The following is a 26289-nucleotide window of genomic DNA, read 5'->3' as shown; positions in this document are numbered from 1 at the left end:
TAACAGTGGTGACATCGTCATTGGGGGGCAATTGCCTCCCACTTTTGCCCCTGCAGTATGGCCCTTTTAATGCTAAAAGAAAATAAACTGTCCTACCCGCCCCTCAGTTTTGGAACCCGATTACAGTTACTGACCAGGATGAGGATTGAATCTCAGCCTGGGCATTATTTGTGTGCCCCCTTCATCGATTTCATCATATAATCTTCACGATTAGCCAAAAGTGGCAGAAATGAGAAGTAAAATAATCAAAAATCAATCAAGCAAGCAGTGTGAGAAACTCTCAAAATAGGCAGACAAAAAGCACAGAAAAATATAAAATGGTACTAAAATTGGTAAATATCGGCAGCTTTTTCATCATTTTCCTGGATTATGTACTCAAGAAACAGTTATCTTCAAAATAGGCCTATGCAGTCTATTTCTCTGTCTGATTTTTGCCAACATTTTGAAAGTATGGCCCACAAATAGCTTTATATCAGATGTTATTTATGGAGATATGTCTTCGAACCTTCATTGGATGCATTGTTATTTGACCATCATTACAGATTTGTATTATTTAAAGTTATTAGTATTTACTTCAGACAAGAAACTAAATGGTCCAGATGGACCACTTATTCAAAGAACTGTCGGCCATTTTTCAAATTCTTGATACAAGAGAACATTGACACACAAAGAATGGGAAGTATCACCACATGATCAGAGGGGAAAAAAACCACCAAGCTCTAACTCATGAATTGAGAATCTCTTCTCGTTGCTTATTCCAGGCTTTTCACATGTTTGAAAGTCTCTCATGAAGCAAAAGTATTAATAACCACAATGTTGCACTTCTTTGATTTATGATTTCTGAGATCTGGTATTCAGTATCTTTTCGATCTTCTATGTAACATTTGCAAATCTAGCATATTCTATGAATTAAAATTTCTCAGAGGTAACTTTGTCATGATCTTTGTCAATAACCTGATGCAAGAACTTTAGATTACACAGTAATCTAAGGCACAAGCAATGATTTGCACATTTGTTTTTGATATGAAAATTGAGGAATTAATTTATAGAAAATCAAATTACAATTATAACAAATCTAGTCAGTTGTTTTACTCTGCAGACAATCCCTAGAACAGATGTATGGTAAATTAGAAATATAAGCATAATCATTTATGAAAAAGCACAAACTATAAATAAACATTATATTACAATTGGATTCTTCAGCTTTCAGTTTCAACATTGTACATACTTCTTTTCAAAGTGTTGTCTTTATCACACATGAAATGTTGCAAGAATACACACACAAACAGTATATCAGTATTTGTCTGTTTTATTTATGAGCAACAAAGGTTACCAAAAGTTCAGTCAATAGATTCCCTCTGTGTACAATTTACATTGTGAGGACTATATAAAAATTTCTTTTCTACCAATCACAAATAAAACTTATAAAGATTAACAAGAGACCACTAAGTGACAATAATGGCTCCATAATGTGATAGCAGTCACAATATTTATAGTTGCCTTTCATGCAGACCTTTAACATTCTGTTACACAACATACTGACAAAAGTATGTATTATGTTTATTTTCAGTATTTAATAGTTTCGATTGACAGGATATTCATGTAACAGTTTGGAAGCACTGACACACACATCTAACATATAGCTATCATGCTTGTCCAATACTCATGATAACCCAGTTAGACTCAGTTGATTTGCATAAAAAGTAAATATTTTATCAACATATTTTACACTGATATTGTACTTGGTTCAGCATAAAAGTGCCTCAAAAAAAGAACAATTCAATTATCATCACATAAAACCTGAAAGAAACCCAATATTGGGGTGGAAAACAAAGTGTTTAAATTTCATTGTTAGCTTGATGGAAGGTTCACATGCTACAGTTACATAAACTAATGCACAAAAGGTATAACATTCCATTCCAGAGAGAGAGAAAAAAAAACTTAAGAGGTAGAACTAATTCAAATCTGCTTTGTACAATGAGCATGTTTTATATATATACATATACACACACACACACACATACACATACATGCACTCTTTCACATCCACACATTCATACATGCACTTAAGCTGAGTTGCTGTAGTTGATTCTGAATATCAAATAAATGTAAGATAGGCAAGCATTAGAATATTTTTTACCTCATCAACCCTTTCAGGCATACAAGAGCTCTAACTTTTTAGAAACGCATCACTAATTACATTACAAGCACAACGTGCTTGTTACTTCTACCAAATATTTAATGTTAAAATTAGTGCTTAATGACTTTTATGAATAACCTTTCCTGTCAAATCATTGATATATTGAACAGGCAGTAACCAAAATTAAGCTGATGTGAACACTACAAAACAAATATTATCATTCTATGGTAACCAAATATAATTTATGTATGTTAAAATGGTTCAGAAGTACACAAACTTCAGTTGGTGTAATACAAAATCTAATATGCACAAATAGATTAAGTGCAGCATTAGTGACAAAAAAAAAATGCTGTAGTCAATAAATTCTTCTCTAAAAATAAAGTTTACCCTTACCAAAAGCATGTATCATAAAACCAAAAAATTGTTTTATCATGAAACCAAACCAGAAATAACAATTTCACTTTTTGAGCATATAATAAATTATTTTTACACCCATCTGGTTTGTCTTGTTCTTTTCCAATAGCTCTAGTGTTGCCAAGCAGAATGAGGGCTGCATTCATGATCTCGCCACAGACTGTCCCAGATTAAAGTCCTGGCATCAATGTTCCTTTCCGTGTGTCCTTTCATCAGTTTAACCTAATCATCACTCATCCTCATCATTGGGATTACAATGAAGAGGTAGAAAAGCAATGTGAAATTAGATAAATACTAGGGCTGAGTCGATGTCTCGGCATTGGCTGATACCAGTGGTATTGGTATTGGAAAGTATTGGTTGAAATTTGTTTACTGATACCAACCAATACTCTTACAGCATTTTGGTCTTTCACAGGTTCCACAAAATGCCTCTAGACACTTTCATGGAGTCTAATTATCCTGGAAATTATGCAAAATTAGAAAGCTCTCTTTATTTTGCACTAGTTTTGTGTGAAAGAACTTAAATTTTTGATGACATAACATGCAATTTAATATTGTAATGTAATGTTTCTATATTTTAGAGCACAAATCATGGTCGATTGATGCATATAATTTGAGAGGAATACTTATACGCTATTGTTAATGAATGTTATGAATAACTTTTAATTATTGCAATTTTCAAGTATCGGTGGGAATCGATAAGAGTATTGGTATCGCTTCAAAGTGGTATCAGTTCAGCCCTAATAAATACAACTAGAGTGCTGGATATCTGGGAAGAATAACACCTACCATTCAAAAACAGTCAACGAAGTAATCAAAGTACATTGGCACAAAAACAAAGACAGCCGACTAAACTTTTACACACAATGTTAAAAAGGTCGTACTGATGTCAATATAAATACAGCCACATTGAAATGAAACAAAGGTACCAAGTGGTGTGTCTGGGGGTCAACTGCCTCCCTCCATATAAAAAAATTCAGATACATGAAGATAGTAAAATGTAGCATTGAACACCAAAGAAATAATGACCCCCATACCTTATGAAACTCATGTGAGATGCCTCACCACAGGGGAGCGAATGCAATATTAGGAAAGGACAACGCAGAGTTCAAACAGAAATGGACACATCTGCACTAAAAGGATGTGTAAAACATAGAACCATTAGCATCTGACAATTTTACAATTTCATTAATTAAAAAGATGGTGCTTCTCTGGTTTCTCAAAACTAAGGAACTAAATATACATGTTTCAGGTATTTGAACCAGATGTAGTTTTGAAGAACTTTGTTGTCATATACATCTGAAATGCATTTAACATTTCTACAGATCCACAGAAAAACTCATAAAAAAACCTGCACCCCATCAGTGTTCAAAGTGAGGGGGATGAAAGCTAGCAAAATATTTGCAAAGCATCCCTCCAGCTCTCATTAGCACCAAGGTTTGATCTAACATACCTCCACCTAACAATTTTCACTGGTGAAGTGGCTTCTAATCAAGGGTTCCTAGAGTCAATTCCCAGTGGAGGCACATTGCACAGAGGTTCATATCCCACTTTAAACTGTAGGTCCAGTTGAGTTTAGCACATCTGAGCATAAATTGAACTTGAAAACAAATTTTGGCTTTTCAGTTACTTAGTAATAGTTGGACATTATTTACTACAATAATAATAATAAAGCATGAATTGTAAGACTTGGAAAACTTTCTTCCACATTAATCTGATGCACCATCAATACATTCTGAGTGAATACTGAGTAAGTCTATCATCTTCTTGAGACTCACTAGTGAAAGAACATTGCCAACATTTAAAAAATACTATCAGTAATTCTGTCTCAAAACCAACAGCTATTATTACAGCACATCATCAGTGTCTGCTACTAAAAACTGCAGTTTATAAATGCATCCTCAAAGAAAACAAGTCTTGTTGCTTTATTCAACCATAGGTTCCTGTCTAAGCTAATGGTTGCAATCTTCTGTGTTTGATGTGAGCAGTCTCAAGTTGGATTTTGAATGGGAAGCTCAAAATTTCCAGTGTTGACAGCCTTGTGAGGACAATTAGAAATGTACTCGAAAATAAGTTATAGAAAAATTAGAATAAAAAGTAAATGGGATTCAATGCACTTACCATGCATCACACAACAAAGGATAATGAATCAGATGTACTGATTCTGGAAGCAAATCTTTTGATCCAAGATCGTAGCACATGAAGGGTTGTTGAACCATGGAGTAATTATGGCATAGGCAGTTCAGTTTGAATTGTCAAACTCGGAAACCGCATTCAGAATTTCAACTTTATTTTTGATTACAATTCAACTGGGGAAAAGTTGAAACACTGCTACTATTTGAATGTATTTTCTGTCTCTGGTGTTGAGAAAAACTAATTTTGTGTGTGTTTATGAAGTAATGTTTCATGCTTCAAAAGGGACATGTTTTGTGAGAATCTGCAATTTGAAAATATAGTTGTCACAGTTGATATATTTGGTTACAGAAGGTTTGAAGTCTGGCATATTGAAAAACAGTGACTGATTTAGTTGAAATGCAAATGTAGTTCAATATTCCAAATTTTTACTCAACATTGCTTCATTTACAGTACTCGGAATGTTTTCAACATTGGTAAATTGTTTTGCATCCATGATCTTTTAACAATTTCACTTCAAAAGCTGTAAATTTATGGCAGTTGGTATGGTAACAACATTGACAACTTTCTTTCCTTCATCCCCTCCTAAACTGCATTTTATATTTTCTACTATTAAATTGTAGCCAAATCCAATTTCTAAAATTCCTTAGAGTATTGTTTTTAAGCTCAAAACATACAGCCTATATTGAACAATCTGTTTTGAAAATATCAATAACATGTAGACCATGCGCAACATAGAAAATTAGTTCCTTCCTTGCCATCAGCATAGACCAGTTTCTCTCAAATGCAATACCAGACCAGTAAACTTGGAAAAAGAAACTACGCATTGTGAAATTTATTCTACAAAACTAAGAATGAATATATTTCCTTACTGATAGCATTTTGAGTGGCATATGGAATACATAATTATGATTTACGCTTAAAAGTTGTATGCTTTTGTAAATTTGCAAATAAATGTAACCTTTAAAATAAATTATACTTTGTACATAAAAATGTCAGGATTTTGTCATTAGGAACAAAATGTGTCATTTGCAATAAATTATCTTTCATAATCCACAGTTAAATGCCTTTGTCAATGTGCCAACATATCTGACAGTTGATACATAAAAATAAATTAGGCTTTATAAAAATGTGCTTAATACTTTCAAAGTATTGTGTCTGGTAATTTGTAGCAGTGCATGCCATTTGAAAAATGTAACTCAACGATATTTTACATCCCAAAGGTTTATGGTTTGTCAACTTGAGAAAAAAAAGGTCTTATTTGAAATAAATTATCTTTTATAATCATGCATTATACACAAAAGTATCATGATTTTCAACTGCAATAGCATTTGTCATTTGAGAAATATAATAAGATATGTATTTGCGATATATATATATTACATTTTATGATACAAAGGGCAATGATTTGGTCAATTTTCAAAGCAGGACATTTGAGAAATAAAATAATTTTCCAGTTATTAATTAAATAAATTATATGTTTTATGTGAATAAGAACACATTTGTGAAATAAATTGTGCTACAAACACCCAAGATTCATGATTTGTGAATTTGGAACATAATCAGCCACTTTTGATGTGACAAAGTAACATGCATTCATAAAATAAATCATATTTTGTGCACTAAACTTACATGCTTTTGTCAATTTGAAACTGCATTTGCCCATTTGAGAAATGTAGTAATAAATAAGTAAACTAATTAACATGTACAATGAAACCCTGATTTTAAGTTCCCAGGTTTGACATTTTCTTGCATTATACATTCTATATTGATGGTTAAAGCATGGCAAAATGTTAAAATTTTCCTCGATTTTACATTTTCCCACCAAGTTTTTCAGCTTGGTCCCCTAAAAAAAACATTAAAAAATCAAGGTTCCACTGTATTTGCGAAAGAAATTATGTTTTATGCCCTATGCATACTTTTGTCAATCTGAAAACTAAATAAATTTGCGAAATAAATTATGCTTTATGTATACAGTAAAACTTCAAATTAAAAATTTTCAGGGGCCCAAGATGAAAATTTTATATGTTGCTTTATTGGGATCATGTATATTGTGGGGAAAATATAAACTCCGGGAACATAAAATCAGGGTTCTACTGTATATGTGATATTGTTAGAATCAAGCAGCTTTTGCCATTTAATAAACATAACAAAGTAACATATCATACATTCATGAAATAAATTGTTTTATGCTCCAATTAAAATTACCTGTCTTTTGAAGAAAAATAAAATAAAATTATGCTTTACACACAAAAATACAATAACTTCGTCAACTTGTAACAGTGTCTGATATTTAGGATGTATCAGTAATATTGATTTGTGAAATAAATGTTTTATGCTGTAAAGGTGCATGCTTTGTCAATTTTTAACAGCATGTCATACATGCACATTTGTGATATATTTTTTAATATATTGCAAGGTTGATTCACAAACTAGTCATATTATTTATATTTTTAAAATCTGGGTAATGTGGGAATGTACTGGATAACAAACAAAATTATACTGGATTCACTATAACATTAAGTAATTAACCCATCGATTACAACCACTGTTACCAATCTCCATGAAATTAGAAGTTGGGCTTTTATTAATATTTAGGGGATTGTGTACTTTAAAAATCAGGACTGGAAAATACTGTTAAATATTTTTTTTCTTTTTATTGAGTAGTCAGCCACACAAAAAAAATTATTGGCATGTGAATTGACTAGACCTACAATAGCACGAAGGAAAAATAAATGGTTCAAAGGGAAGAAAGTACTCTTGATCAACATTTCACTTCAGTTGTGACTATGCTCCTAATGATGCATATATAGAGGTAGGCGATGTTTTTAAAACAAATAGGCAGATAACAAGTGAAAAGCAATGTGACAAACATGAGACGAAAGAATAAACACAGCATGAGCACGGCATGCACAAGAAATACCATTCCTGCTTTCCCTGCACACATAGGTACATATTGGCATGTACCAGATTTAACTTGCCCAACATGCAAAGCAGATTCTCTTTCAAATATATTTGCAATAATTGGGCGTAAATTATGAAAAAGGTAGATGTAAATTTTGGACTGCTAAAATATCCTTGTCTTTTTTTTTTCTAACCATAATGTGCTCTTTTCACATGAGAGTGATGAGAGAGACTAATTAAGAGTAAATAAATGTGTAAACAGACCCACAATATCCATCCCCATCAAAAAGAACCACCAAGATCCAAAATGGTATGAAGTGGAATTGTAAAAATTTCGTGGCTCAAATTTGGCTCACCCAGAACACAAATGTTGGATGCTAGCATTCCATGTCAACCATTGTAGTAAAAACTTGTACAACAAATCTAGAACAGCAAAGTGAAGGCCTACAAGATACAGATTATTAAGACATTTAGCATAGAATGTCAGTTCTAGGTTCAAATCCAGGTAGAACAGTGTTTAACTCACAATCTCTACATTATACCTGCATTTTTTGCATGAAAACTTCTATTTGCGCATCATAAATCTATGTTACTGGTTATATCAAGTTGGCCATGTTTTCTTGAGTATTTACACTTGTGGATATTTTGATTATATCACTCCATGATTGATTTGATTTGCTGTTATAAGTCCACTTTATGCACAGTAAGGCTAATCGGGACTGGATCTACAGTTTAAAGTGGGATCCGAACCACTTGTGCCTCCACCGGGTATCGAACCCGGGACCCCTTGATTACAAGGCAATGACGATATCACTCCATGACTTGCAAACACAACTTTGTTCTGCACCGAAGTTTGTAGTTACTGTACTATTACCAAATTAATAGAAAGATCATTTGAATATTTACCTAATCTATTATGCATCATCAGGAACAAAATTTAGATAGCAGTACATAAAACAGATTAACAACAAACTGCAAGTGTTACTTCATAATTCATATAAAATATTAGTGAGCCAACTTCTAATGTAGCAATTTCTGATTGAAATAACTTGCTTCTTGATGTGCTAGAAGTATGCTGATAATTCATGGACTTCCATCCATATCCATTCAAAAAGATTTTAGTTTTAAAATAGTACTTTAAAGTTATTCTCTATGCTTCCTATTTCAATGCATTATTTTTGTAGTCATGCACAGTTGTTATTTTCACAATTTATGTTCTTACACATAAAAATCAACAACAAATAAATTTCTTTAAAACTGCAATAGAATTCTTTCAGTTATTGCTTACGTCTGTACAAAAGTGTTCTTCCAGCTTTCCCACACTTTATGTACCATAATGATAAAAATACAGAACAAAACTTTGCCTTTGTCAACAACTATGGAAGAACTTGAAAATATAAAGTCAAAACATATTAGTTCACATCTCCTGATAAGAAATGTATGTCATACTGTGAAGGTTATTCATGCAGTCATTTCATAAAAGCAGTAAGCACAATCCTTAAACAATATAAATAAGCCTATTCATTAACACAAAAAGTCGAGGGAATTAATAGAAGCCATGCAAGAAAGGGTCAAATATAAGCATTGATAATTATTTCTGTGTGAAGGGCTCCACGTTTCATTTTTAATGTAAACATTTTCGTTAAGAGAAACTAAATTATCGCATAATTAATGTTAAAGCACTATTATCCAAAGCACCATCCTATCACCTTCTGTGAGGTAGAAATTTTACAATGTTTGCCATCTTTATTTACAGAGGAGATATGCCAAACAGAACAATCCGAGAGCAGGCAACTGTTGACTTATTTGCAAGGAGGGGGAAAAAGTGCACATAAATAACACAAAATCAAAAATCCACATCCCACAGTTATCAATCAAAAAGAGCCCTTCAAGACAAGTTGTGTGAATAATAGATAACATGGCACTGAACTCTTCCTTACTTTCAAACAAAGCACAATACAATAAACACTCTTCAGGACCTTTAAAAATGTGGCACACATACTGAACAGTCAAACATACCATGACAAAAAGAAAGAAAAATAAAAAAGAGGGGGTTAAAAAGGGGCAGTAAGATGCTTTCAGTTTTGCAACACCTTCAATGATGAGTTCATGATTGTGCATGTCTCATATTATTGCATGTTTAGAATACACATACTGAAGTTAATCATCACTAATTATTGCACTTCAATCTTGTCTTTGCACTGTTTGTGAAGTATTATGCATAAAAACTTTTCACTCTTGAGCCTATTACTTGTTCATTAACTGATAAAAAAATACACTCACTTTTTAAAGTCTGTCTTATGTCAGACACTTAAGGTTTGTTGCTTGTTTATTTCTTTTTAGGAAATCAAACCTCCAAAATTAGGTAAAAATGGCAAGCAATCAACAAATAACACTCACTTGGGTCCAAAGAACGACTGGTTTGAGCCCAGTGTCTGATTACCCATTTGACTCCTTGTGTTAGTTGCATAGAGTTGTTGTTGGAAATTATGAAACTGCTGTGCATAGTTTGGATCAGCCGTTGTTGGTCCAATGAATGGAGAGTTTTTGAAATTTCCTGACTGTCCCATTGAAGGTGGGAGGGGTTGGCTAGCATCAGGAGCACCACCCATCCCTAGAGGAGATGATTTTGCACCTGGCACAAACATTTGAGAATTGGGGGCACTGGCAGACATCATTTGATTTGGGCCACCAGGCACTGGCCCACTTGGTAGGTTAGGTGCTGGGACAAACATCTGTTCTCCTCCGACAGTCTGACTATTGTTGGACGGTGCACCGAACATTCCACTTCCTCCTAGCTGCTGCGAACCAGGCCCTCTCATCATAGCACTGTGAGAACCAGGTGTCCGTGGGCCCAAAGTCTGTCCACTCATTGGGCCACCACGCAGAGGACCAGGACCAAGTGGACCCATCCCCATCCCTGGAGCTCCATGAGACATTACCATTGGCCCATTCATCCCCGTCATTGGCACACTTGGTCCCATCATTGGTCCATTTGGTCCAGCTAAAGGACCATTCAAACTTCCCATAGGTCCACTCATGGGTCCACCCATCGGTCCACTCATTGGTGCATTTGGCCCCATTGCTCCACTCATTGCCCCACCAGGTCCACTCATGGGCCCACCCATTGGCGCATTTATTCCGCTCATCGGCCCACCCATAGGTCCACTTATAGACATTGGCACATTTGGTCCACCCATATTAACACTGTTGGCTTGACTGCTGTTGGGGAAATACTGTAGATTGTGTGTCGGAACCTTGCTGTCAAGGTTGGACAAAGGACTTGCAAACCGCTGAAGAAAATCCAAGCTTGGAGGTCCTCTTGGCCCAGGATTAGTCGTCTGAGGCCTTGCAGGAAGATACTGTATTGTATTCGGAGCACTTGCCTTAACTTGAACACTAGCACCATTATACGGTCCTTGGATGGCAGGTCCTGGTCCAGGAGGTCTACCCATACCAGGTACTGGATTCATCATTCTTTGAGGCCCCATTGGTGCCGTGTAAGGCACCACTGGTGAAGGCCCACGTGGGGAAGCACCCATCATCATATTTCCCATTCCCGACTTTGGAGATGCAGAAGTATGCATAATAGGGTGGTTCATACTTGTAGCTGTACTAACTGTGCTTGAACAGGAAGACAGCATGTTTCCTGCTCCCATCATAGGATTGACATTTTGTGGTGCCAATCCACCCATAGGCATTCCAGGGCTGTAGGAGCTTGGAGGAATATTTTGCATGTTCATTTGCTGCATTGTCATGGAGGCATTCCCAAACGTATTACCCATGCCTTGCGATCCTGGAACAAGATTGCCTACAGAGTTAATGATGGCACCTCCAGATGTAGGAGGCACCTGAAGACTGCCATCATTAAGTGGCTGTATGCCTTGCATAGAATGCATTGCTGTGTTGAAAGGGACCATCTGCGGACCAGGACCACCCATGCTTGTTGGAGTGCTCATGCTCATGGTAGCCATACTACTCATGAGGCTGGCACTCTGACCTGGCGAATTTGCAACACTGCTAGTCAATTGTTGGCTCATTTGTGCCATTGAGGTTATGGGATCAAAGTGAGCTGACTTATTGCCTATAGCACCGCTACCATTGCTATTTGGATTCAGAGGAACATTATCAGGTTGGCTGCATGGAAACCCTCCTCCTGTAGGAGAAACATCCACACTAGATCCTTTTGATGGTGACAAATCTGGAAAATGAGCACCTGATTTCTGACCCCCCGATGGCGGGCCAGAAAAGTTTTGAGACTGATTACTCATTACTGGTGTTGTCCCTACCGATCCAACAGGACCAGATGCACCACCTGTTCCCACTCCCGATCCAGGAAATCTAGGTGGGCCCATTCCATCACCCAACTGTGGACTCGTGCTGGGAAACCGTGGTCCACCAGATTCTAACGTAGGTGTCTTCGCAGGAGGTTCGATACCTGGAGTTCGAGGCCCTTGACTCTGAGGGCTAGGACCAGGAAAGCGCTGTCCCTTCTCAGGAGCTCCTGGCGTGTGAGGACTAGGGACTGGAAATCTGCTCACCTCTCCTGGAGTATGAGGTGTATGAGGTCCAGGATAGCGAGGTCCGAGCTCCACAGAAGAAGGTGTAAGAGGTGTATTAGGCCCAGACAGCCGGGGACCCGATGGATCAGTTACTGTTCCTGTTGTTGGTAAGCCTCCATCCAAACTTGATGGTGGTAATCTGTAAAACATAATTGAAAATTATTTATCAGAGTGGCCATTCTAGAGAGAAGGTAAAAGTATACTTTCGGTACAGAGTGTATCAAAAAATAACTTTATAACTTAGGGTATGGCTATATACGGTATTTAAATGATGCACACAATGGTGTGAGATGTCAACATATAGGAAACCACTGCCAGGTTTGTGTTGTTACAGTTCCATGTACCTTCCATTAGCAATGCAGCAGACATCCCACCTGGCATCATGTCATCCCACACTCTAAGGAGCATCTCTAGCATCATGTCAGCAACTGCAGTGGCAATTCAATGTCTGAGCTCATTGGCACCTGCAGATAAGGGTGGCACATATCTTTCATAAATCCACAGAAGAAGAAAACAGTGAATGAAGTGCCACTGTATAAGAGCTCCGTGACCAATCCACTAACTTTGAGAAACAAGTGTTGGGTATTTTTGCAATGGAGTAATGTGCACATTCAGTCAAGTCTACTATTGGAAACCCTGCTTAACAGAAAATATTGTTGTAATACTATAAATTCAGTAAACAGCTTGAACCAATTTAGTGTAATTTAAAATCCAATCTCTGAAAACAGGTGAAATGTAATGTCTGACAACCTGGAGTAGCAATAAAGTAGCAAATTAAAGAAAGGTATGTTGTGCTGGCCTCAAACCTTGCATGTGTCATCATTTCTTATAAGCCAAAGCTTAAAGTTGTAAACATGATATTATGAAGAGAATGGAATACATTTACAACTTTGGGAATACTTGGTCAAGACAAATTATAGTTTAAAATAAAAACTTTCACTGTGAGAGATGCATTTAAATGTAGAAAGCTATTCTCATTGAATGAAAAAACGGTGAAAAATAAAATGTCCATTTAGTGTAACAATTTGATTGATTGATTTTGTATTTTAAGTCCACTTTATGCACAGTAAGGCTAATCGGGACTGGACCTACAGTTTAAAGTGGGATCCAGTGCAACAATTTGTTTGAATGTTTGTCTCACAATAGGCAATTACACTATGACATGAAAAACGTTTTAAATCTATTCATTTTAGGGATAATGATGCAAAAACGAGATGTGCAAAATATCTCATCGATACAGTGAAATCGCAATTATATGTTTCGTGATAGTACATTTTTCTCGTTAGTACTTTTCTACTGGCAGTACCCCTAAGGATGCATGCTATTATATTTCAGTTACTGATTTTTCCACTTATACGTTCAAAGAGTTCAGTCCCAACAAGGAAAAGACTTCAGTAATACATTCTTAACTCAACTTGCTGGAAAGAATGCTGCTCTTGGAGTTCAAGTATATCACTACACTGAATAAGAACTTTTCTAGGATTATTAATAATTCCTGCTCCCTTCTGACTAATACAATCACAAACTTCTCTCATATATAATACTAGCTGATTATCTGGCATTGCCCGGGTATTTATTTATTCCAATCTTCTATTAGACAGGAAAATAATGAGTTCTAACTATGGTGTAAAATGTAACTAATTTTATTTCATTGTGAATGTCACCAATTATCTTAGCGACTCCGAACACTATGGATTCGATACTAATCTACGTCATTTTATTTAATATCAGTCGTTTTCGATTATTTTTACATGTCAGCCCCTTCCCACCCCACCCCTAGGGGTACCAGGGGTGTCTTACCACCACAGTATTTCATTCCAGATTGCAAGTGATACGTGTACCAAATTTGGTTGAAATTACTCCAGGCGTTCGACAGTTATGTCGGAACAAATACACACACACATCCATTTTTTATATATATATATAATAAAAAAATTAGATAATTTCAAAATTGCATGAAGAATTTAAAACATTCCTAGGAATATTTAATCATCAAGGAAGAACATTTATATTTATTAGAACATTTTCAATCATTTTATTTAATAATTCAATAGGACTATTCCCATATGTATTTACTAGATCAAGCCACTTAGTGTTTGCTTTAACACTAGCTTTACCAATATGATTATCCTTTATATTATTTGGATGAATCAATAATACAAAACATATATTAGCACAAGATTTCCATGATAGTAACATCTGCCACCTGTTCCCATACAGGTTTTCTTATCAGCTGCAAACATGGCACCAGACTCTCGACTTGGAATTCTATTTATGTCACTTGCATTGGAGGGCATAGAATGGGCAATGCACCCTTGAACCAGATTGGCCTGTGCTAAATAATCCTGCTTTTGTTCTTTGCATTGCGGTGGGCAAGTAGTATCTGCTTAAAGCAGATTGGAAACTGATATATTTCAAGCTGTCACACAAATCACTGGTGCTACACTTCCCCGCCTATCGTAAACATTAAAACAAGCTGAAGAAAGGGAGGAGGAGTCAAGAGCAGCCTGCAGGGGAGGGCAAGTTCGACTGTGTCTTATTACTGTCATATTTAAAGATAGTATGGTTGTTCAAGACAGAGAAGTTGTAGAACTTTTTTTTTGTGTAAAACGAAATTGCAGATAAATGAATTATTGAACACTGCAACTTATTTTTACCATGTTAATGGTTCTGAAGAAAAGCAGCATTTATACTAAACACTGCGTGCATTTTCTTTCTGCAAGCGCCATTTCAAAAAAAGCACTTTGTTTCCCTTTCGTTACTATGGGATAAATTGAAGCAAAAAGGCTAACTGCTCAACCACTGCATCTTTTTGAAAAATTTAAATTCTAAATGTAAGAATGAACAAAAAGCAACACTTTAAGAAACATCTAAGAATTAAAGAGTCAAGGGGGCAAGCAGGGGCAAAAGCCCAAAGTTAGAATTTTTCCGTAATTACGCAAAATTTCTGAATGCCATGATTTCAATTTTCTTCAAAGTTGCAGTATGAGCATTACTTATTCCCATAGAGTGGTCTTTTGTCGTGAATCCCTCAAAATTTGGTCCATCCAACATCCGTAGGGCCGACACCAGAAGTGAAATTCCTTAATTACTTAAAATTTACGAATGCCGTAATTTCCAGTTTTTTTCAGGGTGGCCACTCTAGAACCATGATATAATTCAAGTATAATTCCCAGTTTTCAAAGCGAACTTTCCAAAAATTAAAGGGTATTAGCAGATGTTTTTCTCTATTCAACCTTACGTATATTACCGCCTCTCACCACCCACATGGATACACACACACACACAAATATACTAATATAAAGGGTGTGTGTGATTCCAATGTATCCAAAAATTCTAATTCAATTCAATTGGACGGTTTATATATCTAATTTAATGTGCGGAGTTTACATTTGCCATTTCACATACTCATACTAGAAACACAAACAAAAGTCACAAAATCTACACAATATTGTTTATTGTACAATAATTTCAAATTTACGTAATGAACTTCAAGATATCTTAATAAAAATAACCCATGGCTCTACAGCTCGTAAGGGCCTTGGCCTATCTCCTGACTGCCAGTCTCCCTCCCACAGTCCTACCTAGAGATATGGAGTTCTTCAACTGGTAAAGGGGTGACATGGGGTCAGCATGTTGAATGCCCAGCCGTTATAGGAGATATTGGTGACTGGGTTACGCTACTCACTCGTAGCTCCCCAACTGCCTCATGATGGTGGGTTGCCCCCGGTCCTATACACAGGCCGAAAACCCAGAGACTGAACCCCGGCAGACTCTAACCCATGCCATTCCGCAGTCTGTTTTATTTTCCATGCAGCTTTCTTTCTTTTTCCTTCCTCAATAAAAATAAAAGCTAAACTGTGAAAAACTTGCCTCAGGGCATTAATAAGTATGTATAAATTCAATGGGATTTGGTTTAATAGAAGTTGTAATTTTTAACGTCGATGGAGAAAAATTCAAGCATAATTCCCGGTGAGTAGCCACCCTGTTTTCCCCCCCAAAGTTGCGGCACGAGCATTACATATTCTCATAGAGTGGTCTTTTGTTGCGCTTCCTTCCAAATGTGGTTAACCCTAATTATTGGGAGGCACAATGTATAAATTTTACCTCCGCTAAAAGCCCTGCCTTTAAGAAAACAAAACCAATTAACTTCTCTACAACAATTAGTTACGATGTTTTTTACTTGCAGCAAGTTTGAAAAGAACACGCTTGAAAATGCGCTGGCTTCAATGTGAATACAGGCACACGAAGCTCCATCCGCTAAAGGCTTTAAGTTCACTTTATGCACAGATGGCTCATCAAGACTGGGCCTACAGTTTAAAGTGGGACCCGAACCACTATGTGCCTCCACCAGGTCTCCATTGGAACCCCTTGATTACAAGGTGACGACGTTACCACAATGCCATTGGGGAGGCAAAATATATATATATATATATATATATATATATACACACAAGGACCCCCTTGTAGAGAGAATCAACTCTCTACCTGGTGTAGCATAGCTGAAATGCAGATGTGACAACCTAACCAACACCACCCAGCCAGCCAGCAGCAATAAAACAATAGATTGCCTTCCTTTACCACCAGACCACATCCAAACGCATAGCCAAGACCCTGAAACAGTATGACATCAAACTCGCACACAAACCAGTGAACAAAATAGTCAGTGCCCTAAGCAAACACAAGAGATCTTTCCTTTCACCACTTGACAACCCGGGAGTATATGGTGCCCAGTGTGAGTGCAACTCGCATTACATTGGCAGATCCATCAACAAACGTATACAACAGCACTTAACTGATGCAAAAAAGAATCCCGGACTAGCAAAGCACCTCAAGTTTAACAAACACGGGTTCCAAAAAGTTTCAATTAGTCATACAATGCACACAATGATTGACACAAACATCAGAGACGCATGCAATTATGCACTTTCCGCATGAGCTGAATATCGACAGTTTGGCACATCATGTTTGGCTCCCGCTTTTGCATCAACTCACAGCACACCTATCACATGCAGCAGACGAACTGGTTACACCAGCGCCCCTAGTAGTAAGCAAGGAAACAAAAGGAACCAGATATCAACCCAACAATGAAGCATCGAGTTTCCCAAGTGGATGGTGGCAGAGGCCACCGAAATTTAATAGAACATTTACAAGTAAGTTTCGTGGAAATCATTTTAGTACTCACTTTGTCTTCTAACAAAGCACTTGTTGAAGACAATAAAGCTGGACTACATATAATATTTCTTCTACTTTTATGTCGCTTTTCTGTAACTTTTGCTAATGATGACAATGAGAATGAATGGTTTATTTTGTTATTATGTTATCTAGAATCGCTTTCCGCCACTTTTGGGTAATTGTGAGAATGAGGATGATGATGATGAACAGCGTGGGGAATGGAGGATCCATCCTCCCAACTAAGCGTCTTTCCTAGATTTTGTTTTGAGTCCACTAAGCTAATCAAGACTGGATCCGAATCACTAGTGCCTCTGCCAGGTATCCAACCCGGGGCCCTTTGATTACAAGGTGACAAAATTTCAACTATCTTCAGGGAAACATTTCCAATAGGAAACTTACGTAAAGCATATCTCCACCTTTTGGTCATTTAGCTATACCAAACAAGCATCCCCTAACTACCCGTAATGTTAGAGCAAACATTTAACAAATTACAGGAATCATAATAAAAAACTATATATATTTTCCAGTAAGTACAACTATCATACTAGGGGCGTCTTTTGAATATCCATGTGGTTGTTTTTTTTATGCAGAAGTAGTGCAAAAGTAGCAAAGTAGCGCACATGAGTAGCGTAGCGAACTAATTTCTGGTAAATGTAGCTGTAGCAAAGCTACTTTTAAAATGTAGCATTCTGATCACTGTGCATATGTAGTACTCCTTTACTTTCTTTGTGTACTTAATTTTATCATTTTAATTATCTTCCAATAATACGTTTTTTCCTTCTGTCCCGATAAAATGTATAACTGAGATTTCACTGTACTTGTTTTGGTTCTTGAGAAATACCACTTCAAACATTGCTGAAATTCATGTTGTATGTCAATGAAGTAGGAACATTCTCTGATAGGCCTGATATCTATTAGGCAGGCATGCAGGTAGGGCCACGTAAACTTAGCATGGGCCGTGAAAGCGATAACTAGGGATGGGACCAATTAATCGGTACTCTATCGGTATCGGCCGATATAGGCATATCTGTGTATTGGTTTATCGGTAAAATTACAGATTATTTTACCGATCCGTTATATTGATAAATATCTTATAATTTAGTGCAAAATTCTGCCATTTTGTTGTAATTTTTATGGATAATCTCCATGCCCTGCTTTCTGAAAAAGTAAATGTCTAAATATTCAACTTCTTTTGCATTGCAATCAGCTTGAAACACACATTTATTACGGAGATCAATGAAAATTTCAGGATCTTCAAGGACCATTTCTAATTTTATATCGGATCGGTAGAATATCGGTTATCGGTATCGGTAAATTTTATATCGGTACTGTATCAGTATCTTCTAAAATTTCATATCGGCCCATCCCTAGCGATAACAAAACATCATTAGTTACTGTGCTAAAATATGTGATCCATTTCTTACAGATGCAAGCATTTGCTATCTAAATCAACCAGAATTTGTACAGTAAACTGACAAAGTAATCCTGTGGCAACAGTCGATGACTGAACATGAAAACTGCCTTGTTCATTGCCAATACATAGGTTCTGACTGGCAAGAAAGTATTATTACAAGAAAGCATTCTCTGGAATTATACTTATTTTCGTCATAATATTTTTTTCACAAATTTTAAAATAACAATATGTTTAGAACACTTGGGTTTAAATGTAAATTTCTTCAATATAAGTGGTGATGCAGTAAACAAATGGAAGCAGAGTATTTAAATTTCCTGCAGTAAATGACACTTTTAATATATATTTTACAAATTTGTGTATTTATGCACCGCTTTTCTGTCACTTTGTCTAATCGCAACGAACGATGAGAACACATGTTCCTTGCATCACTTTTGTTGCCACTTTTGACTAATTGTGACAATGAAGATGAATGATAAGCAGTGTTCAAAGTTGGGGTGAAAGAGGACACTACCCAACTCTCACTACCACCACCACAAACCAGCATAATTTAAGTACACTATCAACGAACCTGACCCAATAAATTGAACATAGCAGATCATATTTTGAGTGCAACGCTGGCCTTGCACAACTTTGGAAGTCTTGTTTCTGCCTTAAATAGAATGCAGAGAAACGCGAGAACTTGCAGGGGTCATTTTTCTGTGATGCAGTTTTTAAAATTGTTGCAAGTAAACTTTAGTGGAAATGTCCATTTTTGTTGATTACTCAATGAAACCAGAAATATGTAACATGAAATTCACGTATATCATTCCTGACATTGTAATTTGACATCATCTATAATTTTTGCTTGGCTACATACAAAGGAAAAAATATGTAATGACATAAAAATCTGGGCCCTAGTGATAAGTAATTAACCTGTTAGTGTTGAGTGTTGTTAACTTAGGCACATTTCAGAATAAAGAACTTTTATGTACAACCTTGTGCAGAAGAGCGAGGTGACGATATTAAGTGAATTCCCAGTGTTCCTTCTCCACCCAGAAATTCTTTGCTTCATCTTGTTAATATTGAGAAAAACGGGATGTATTCTTGATAATAAGATGCAAAATAATTGCAGTGTGCTTATCGAGGAGACATTTGATGACACCTCAGTTTGGAAAGCTACCAAATGTGCTAAGCACTTGAGATGAGGTGTTTTCTATACCTGCATCCTGATGGCACAAAAATCTTTCAAAGGCACTGTAGAAACAGGCTAACTAAAAATCGTTCTTCATTAAGATCAACATCAATTATTTCCAGACGTCAAGTATAATCCATGCAATAATTTTGGTAAATCATCATCGTACCTGGCCATAAACAGGTCACATACCTAGCATAAACACATCATAAATTTTGAAGACAAAACCACACTACACAAAAACCACAGTACCCGATTTTCTTGTCTCACTGAGTTGGAACCTGTTAATTTGCTCGCAACATTCATTGTAATAGGGGCCTTGGTTGAAAGTTGTATCATGTCGGCAAACAACTGCAAATAAAACATTGATGTAATACAACCTTCATCCAAGACACCTTTGACAATGAAGGCCCCTCCCCACACACATTAAAACATAATGAAAAGGGCAAGCCTGATTGATTAGAATTTAAAAACACTAAACAAAACAATACATACGATGGTGACATCATATCTGTATCCCTGAGGCTGGTATTTGGTTGCTTCTGAATGGTCAGTTCTTGGCCTTCAAATGCATTGAGATATTGTATTTGCTGTGGTGATGGAACAGGCATTAAATTTGGTTCCTTGGCACTATGGTTCTGCTGTTGCTTCTGCTGAGCAAATGACTGTAAAGTTCTTCCAAACATTCCATCTACTGTGAATAAAATGAAAGATTTGTTGTAATAATTCAATCAGCATCAAAAGGAGAAAACTACACAAATATGAAGTAAAATGTGCACCTATTATTACACATTTAAAAACTTATATAAGATATGTCTACCATTTCAAACTAGAATTTGTGAATATATAGTGGAACCCAAATTTTACATTTTTCATGGGACCAAGGTGAAAAAGCTTAAAATGTAGGATCATGTAACATTTGGCAAAATTTTATAACTTTATTATTCTTCTCCAATGCGACCACGAAGACTGAATGTATAATGTGGGAGAATGTAAAATCTGTGTTCCACTATCTTCTCTTGCTTATTTGAAGTTCTTTAATTTATATCTAAAAATGGTGCATATGTTGGCTCTCGGAATCCTGGAAAGTCTTGCAATGAAATCCATTATTTTCATATTTCTATTTCTGCGTCTGTTTTTACTAGGGCTGAGCCAATACCACTTTGAACCGATATCCATACCAATGCAGATATTCTTACAGATTCCCACTGATACAGATACTTGAAAATTGTAACAATTAGAAGTTGTTCAAAGTACTGATCAATTTTGGTGTACAAGTACCTGTATTCTACACCAATTATATGCATCAATTTACCAAGAATTTCACTTTAAATATCTAAGAATTACATCAGAACATTAAAATACATATTATGTACTCACAGCATCCAGTTTTCCAAACAAAATTGGTGAAAAGTAAAAAGAATGTTTGAATGATAATTAGACTCCATGAAAGAGTCATGAGCATTTTTGTGGATCCTGTGAAAGACCAAAATGCCAGAAAATTATCAGTTGGTATCAGTAAATAAATTCCAAAACTATACTTTCCAATACCAATACCACTGGTATCAGCCAATACCGATACATCAGTACTGGTTCAGCCCTAGTTTTTCCTTAAACTTTCTACTTCTCTGGCTTAACCACGCCAATGAGGATGAATGATAAATTGATGAGAGAACAATCATGAGCCCATATCCATGACTTAAGCAGGATTTAAACTAAAGACCTTTGACATTGCAGCATGTTTTGTACTGGCACATGAGATATACAATGTGTTTTCCAAACTAGAAACTATACAAACACATATCCTCAATTAACCTGTAGCAACTAAATGTAGATGAAATGAAGGACACTTAGTCACCATCACTTTACAGGAGTTGGAGAGGAATATCTTGCTGGGTGGCACAACATGGCTGGAATATTGCCCTTTTAGGATAATCTTCTTGTTGATCATTTCTGTTGTTCAGTTATGTAATTTTTCAATCTCCAAAGTGACTAAAAATGTCATTTGAGTTCAAATACAGGAACACCAAGTATTGACTCCAGTAAAATGAATATGCAGGTACAGAAGAGGTAGGGTGAAAGCTGACCAGAATATTTTTCATGCAAGGGGCAATCCTACTTAATTTACACTTTGCTGTGTGGTTTTATCACACAGCTGGAAAATGAAAAGTACTGTATATATGTGTAAAAGTTGGGATATATGTAAATGCTCCTGCGTAGGTTACCTTTTGCCCAGTAGCCAATGAAGCCGATGGATGCTTTCCCTCAACGGCTTCCCTGTTTGAAAGGTAACAATAGGACCTTGCCCCATTGGTTGGGGGCGGGTCGTTTGTCGGAGGTATAAATACCGGGTTCCGACTTGTTACGCTCCTTCATATTCTCATATCTTCAGACACAGATTATCAGGCTCTCAGATCTCAGAGGGTGGCCATCTCTCAATGGATTAAGACAGTTTTATTGATGCATCGAGACACAAAGAGTATGTGTTGTATGTGTAGGGACCTCTGCGTGCTAAACTGCGGGGGTGGGTTAGCGCTATGCTAAATAGTGTGCTCGTAGAGTGAAGTCTTGACAAGTGCATTTCTCTGTGGATGGGGCAAAAGGCAACTTAGAGCATGTGTTATTGGATCTGTAATGGAAAGATGTATATACGAAGTAGGGGAGGTATATGTAAATAAACTGTACATAAAACAGAATTCCGTGAAATGTCATTCTTCACAACAACTTACAATATGCATTGTACAAATAATATTCAAGGTAAAAGTAATTTAAAAAGTTTTCTGCCTCTGTAGGGTGGGCTCAGGATGGGGAGACTGACTGACTAAGGGATGGATGTCCAATCCTCCTGTCCTCTTGTGGCATCCTTGCTGTTGATGGGATACTGAGAGAAGTACAATGTTACTGATGGGAAAGAAGTGTTTGTAATGCTCATAACAAGGAGGTAACAATACTTATTTACTTAATTTTCCATCTGAAACAAAAGAACTACAACAAATGAATTATTGTAAGTAGTTTTGTTGCAACACTTTCACTAAAAACTTATTAATTACAGTATCTTGGTTGTGTTGCAAATTTAAAGCTTGTCTAGAACTGTCATAGAACACAAACAGACGTTTTCTACATAATCCAGCAACTTCCACATCTTTTAACAGATTAAATATATATTACTCAAATACACAGAACTCCAAAATGTAGGAAATACTTACCTGGAGCTTGTGCCTGCACAGATGGTGTTGAGCAAGGTGGCTGACCACCAGAACTTTGTGTTGTAGCAGGAAATTCATTTGAACCATTCTGTTGTCCAATTTCCTTCCTGCCCATGTTTGGTGAAGGATGTGTAGATGTCGACACTGGTGTGCCTGGATTGCTAGGGTTCAGTGGCCTACTTGGATTAGGAGAATCCATCGGAGTACTGTGAAGACTATTGGGACTCGGACCAGGTAAACGTGAATTTCCACTAATAGAGAATTGTCTATTGGGTTCTGCAGGTGAACTAAGTCCCGATGCTGCCCGTGGAGATGGAAGGGAGAGATTTGAGGTAGGGTTTGTAGGCGAACTTGGAGTGGGACTAGGAACAGCAGTTGGCACACTCGCAGAACGGGTAGTCTGATGATAAGGTGGTGGCGGACCTTGCATCCTGGGCCCTGGTGCAACACCTCTACCGACACCCTGCCCACTTCCCATTTGCTGCCCCACCGGTCCAACCATCACATTGGGGCCACCTACAGGCACATTCATCATGCCAGGCTGAATCTTCTTTTTCTTGTCTTCAAAGAACTGGCGCTGAAGTTCCTGCCACTGAAGTTGCGCAGCCATCGATGTTGGAGGAGGAAGATTTGGTCCGGGACCAGAACCAGGCATCATTGCCTGCCCCATCATCATGTTTTTTTGATTCATCATAACATTCGAACCGTTTCCACCACCGTTGCCGTTTCCACCAGGTCCCATTCCCATCATGGCAGCTTGAGGAGAGAGCATAACACCTTGAGACACAATCATCCCTTGTTGAGGAAGAGTTCCTTGTTGAGATGGCAAAAGTGGTTGCGACTGACCCATCATGTTACTTTGAGCAGGGCCTGAACCCATATTTACCCCATCAGGAGTCCCAGCGGATTGATGTTCTGGAAATAAAATCTGCTGCATCTTACGGAGTGTTGCCAGTTGTTCTTCTCTGTGTTGCCTTTGCTGTGGTGTCAGGTTTTCATCAGGAACTTTAACACCTGAAATTATTAGCATAACCTATAAACATGAAAAACACACAGCCAGTGAATTATATTTAACACATAATTTCTACCAAAAATGAGAAGCCTATTATGAATAGGAATTGTAGCTTTCCTAACGATGTGATTCGAACAAGCGTTCTCGGGTTGGATGCTAACATCGAATTAACCTGGCTCACAACCTGAGAACTAGAGTGCTGCAATGAGCGTTCGAATGAGCAGAATACACTCGAAATCTTGAACCCTATTAGTATATGTATTTCTGTCATTTGTCTATGGTAGTGGGTCCTCAAATATGGATCGTGAAGTAAAAGACGAAGTGAAATTGAAAAATAAGTGACCATAGTCATCATCTCAACATTAAAATGCAGTGTTGTATATCTTAACAAGATATGTGAAAATGAAATAGATGATTGTGGACTGAAACTACCAAGGCTGACATTTTATTTTTCTACGATTATTGTGACAATAAAATGATGTTCGATTGAATGTTATAACTGCATTTTATTATTTCGCAGAATAAGATTATCCTTTTCGGTAAGTGAACAAAGATGTACACGTATTTGTTGCACCGTGATACAATATTTTAATTGCTTAGGCACGTCTGTCAGCATGTGTATCCATTTTATGTTTTGCTCTGTAGATATTGCATTCAAATTTTGCATTGTGCGAATTACTCACTTTTAGCAAATGTTAAAATATTTTTATATTAATAAAAATATAAAAAATATATAAAAATCTAAATTACTTACAACCAGTGAGCATCATCCGTCGAAAAATGCGTTGTTTTGGGTTTTTTCTGCCCCCTTCTTCAGGCTTTCCTTAGGCACAAATCACCACCATGAGAAGGATATGAAGGAGAGCTTATAAAATTTATAAAAGGGAAAAAAGGGGGATTTTCAAGAAGGGAGGAAGTGTTGAAAGGGAAGGTGGAGAAGATGAAGACCAAAGGAAATATAAATACACGGGGATCCCATATTTTAAAGATGTTTCAGAAAAAATCGAAAAAGTAGTACAAGAATATAATATTCAGTGTGGAATGAGGGCCCCACGCAACATTGAAAAAAATACATCACGAAATACAAAAGGGCAGGAATGGAAAGAGTTAAGGATGAAGAAGTGAAGGGAGTATATAGAATTAGGTGAGTCTGTGATAAGGAATACGTTGGACAAACGGGAAGAAGTATGAAGGTGAGGTGGAAAGAACATGATAAAGACATTAGTGAAGCAGTACCTAGAACTGGATTATCCGAGCATATCATAGAAAATCAACACGAAATTAAGAAAAGAGAGGTTATTAGAAGGGAAAATAAAACCATTAATAGAAATGTATATGCGGCCGCCAATATTTGCAAGGAAAGAAATAAGAAACTTAATAGGGAAGACGGGAATTTAGATTACATTTGGACTAGTGTGTTTAAAAGATGGGAAATTATGTAAAAATAAAAATAAAATAGGTTTTCAAGTCACACCGGAGGTTGTCTGCGCAGCCCAGGAAGTACGAGATTTTGATCCGGAAATGACGTAACGGAGAGGGGAGGGGAGCTAACCGAGAGGGAAAGAGTCTGTGGCAGGTTCCTGCATTCTATAAGGAAGTAACAGTTGTTGGCCACATGGCCGTGTTGGGGACTGGAATTTTATAGTTTTAACTGCTTTTATACGTTTTAGTGGGGATTTTTTAAAGTAAGATGGTAAGGGATAAGGTCAATATATTTGAGGGAAGACAAGTTTTATCAAAATTTGCTTTACTACTTCAACCTGCACCTTTTCCCTTGTTTGATACAACTTGATGCGGCATGGTGGTGTATGCATGTATGACAACTGGTACGTAACTTCTCTCCCAGCATTTTCTGCAAGATGTGCCAGTGGTTAGGAGTACTTAATGGATAACTGCTACTCACAAGCAGACAATGTAGCTGTTGAAGGAATTATAGGTTCCCTTGGAATGGAGGGCAAAGTTACTCACACTGGTGTGGAAGGTGAAAATCTTGCATCTCAACAAGTTGCATTTACAGGTGTAAGGGAGTGAGCATTTGTACCAATATATTTCTACTAGGGCTGAGCCGATATTGATGCCGATGTATCAGTATCAGTTGGAATTTATTTACCGATACCAGCCGATACTTTTCTGGCATTTTGATCTTTCACGGGGTGCA

The 26289-nt window shown here is 36.8% G+C and overlaps 1 protein-coding gene across 2 annotated transcripts in view; it reads right to left on the bottom strand.

Moving 5' to 3' along the window:
* Positions 1–1166: 1166 nt before the first annotated feature.
* The window catches only part of lgs (BCL9 domain-containing protein legless), a 106020-nt gene continuing 80897 nt past the window's right edge, over positions 1167–26289 (bottom strand). For both annotated transcript variants that reach the window (XM_083116987.1, XM_083116988.1), the window contains 3 exons: positions 23120–24133; positions 20409–20607; positions 1167–12292 (listed from right to left, as the gene is read on the bottom strand). In XM_083116987.1, coding sequence (XP_082973113.1) covers positions 9988–12292; positions 20409–20607; positions 23120–24133 — 3518 coding nt within the window. In that variant the 3' untranslated portion in view covers positions 1167–9987. The remainder of the gene's footprint in view (positions 12293–20408; positions 20608–23119; positions 24134–26289) is intronic.

This window comes from Lepisma saccharinum, chromosome 2, assembly GCF_977018435.1.
Source record: "Lepisma saccharinum chromosome 2, izLepSacc3.1, whole genome shotgun sequence".
Lineage (NCBI taxonomy): Eukaryota > Metazoa > Arthropoda > Insecta > Zygentoma > Lepismatidae > Lepisma > Lepisma saccharinum.
This window is presented reverse-complemented; position numbering and strand designations above follow the sequence as displayed.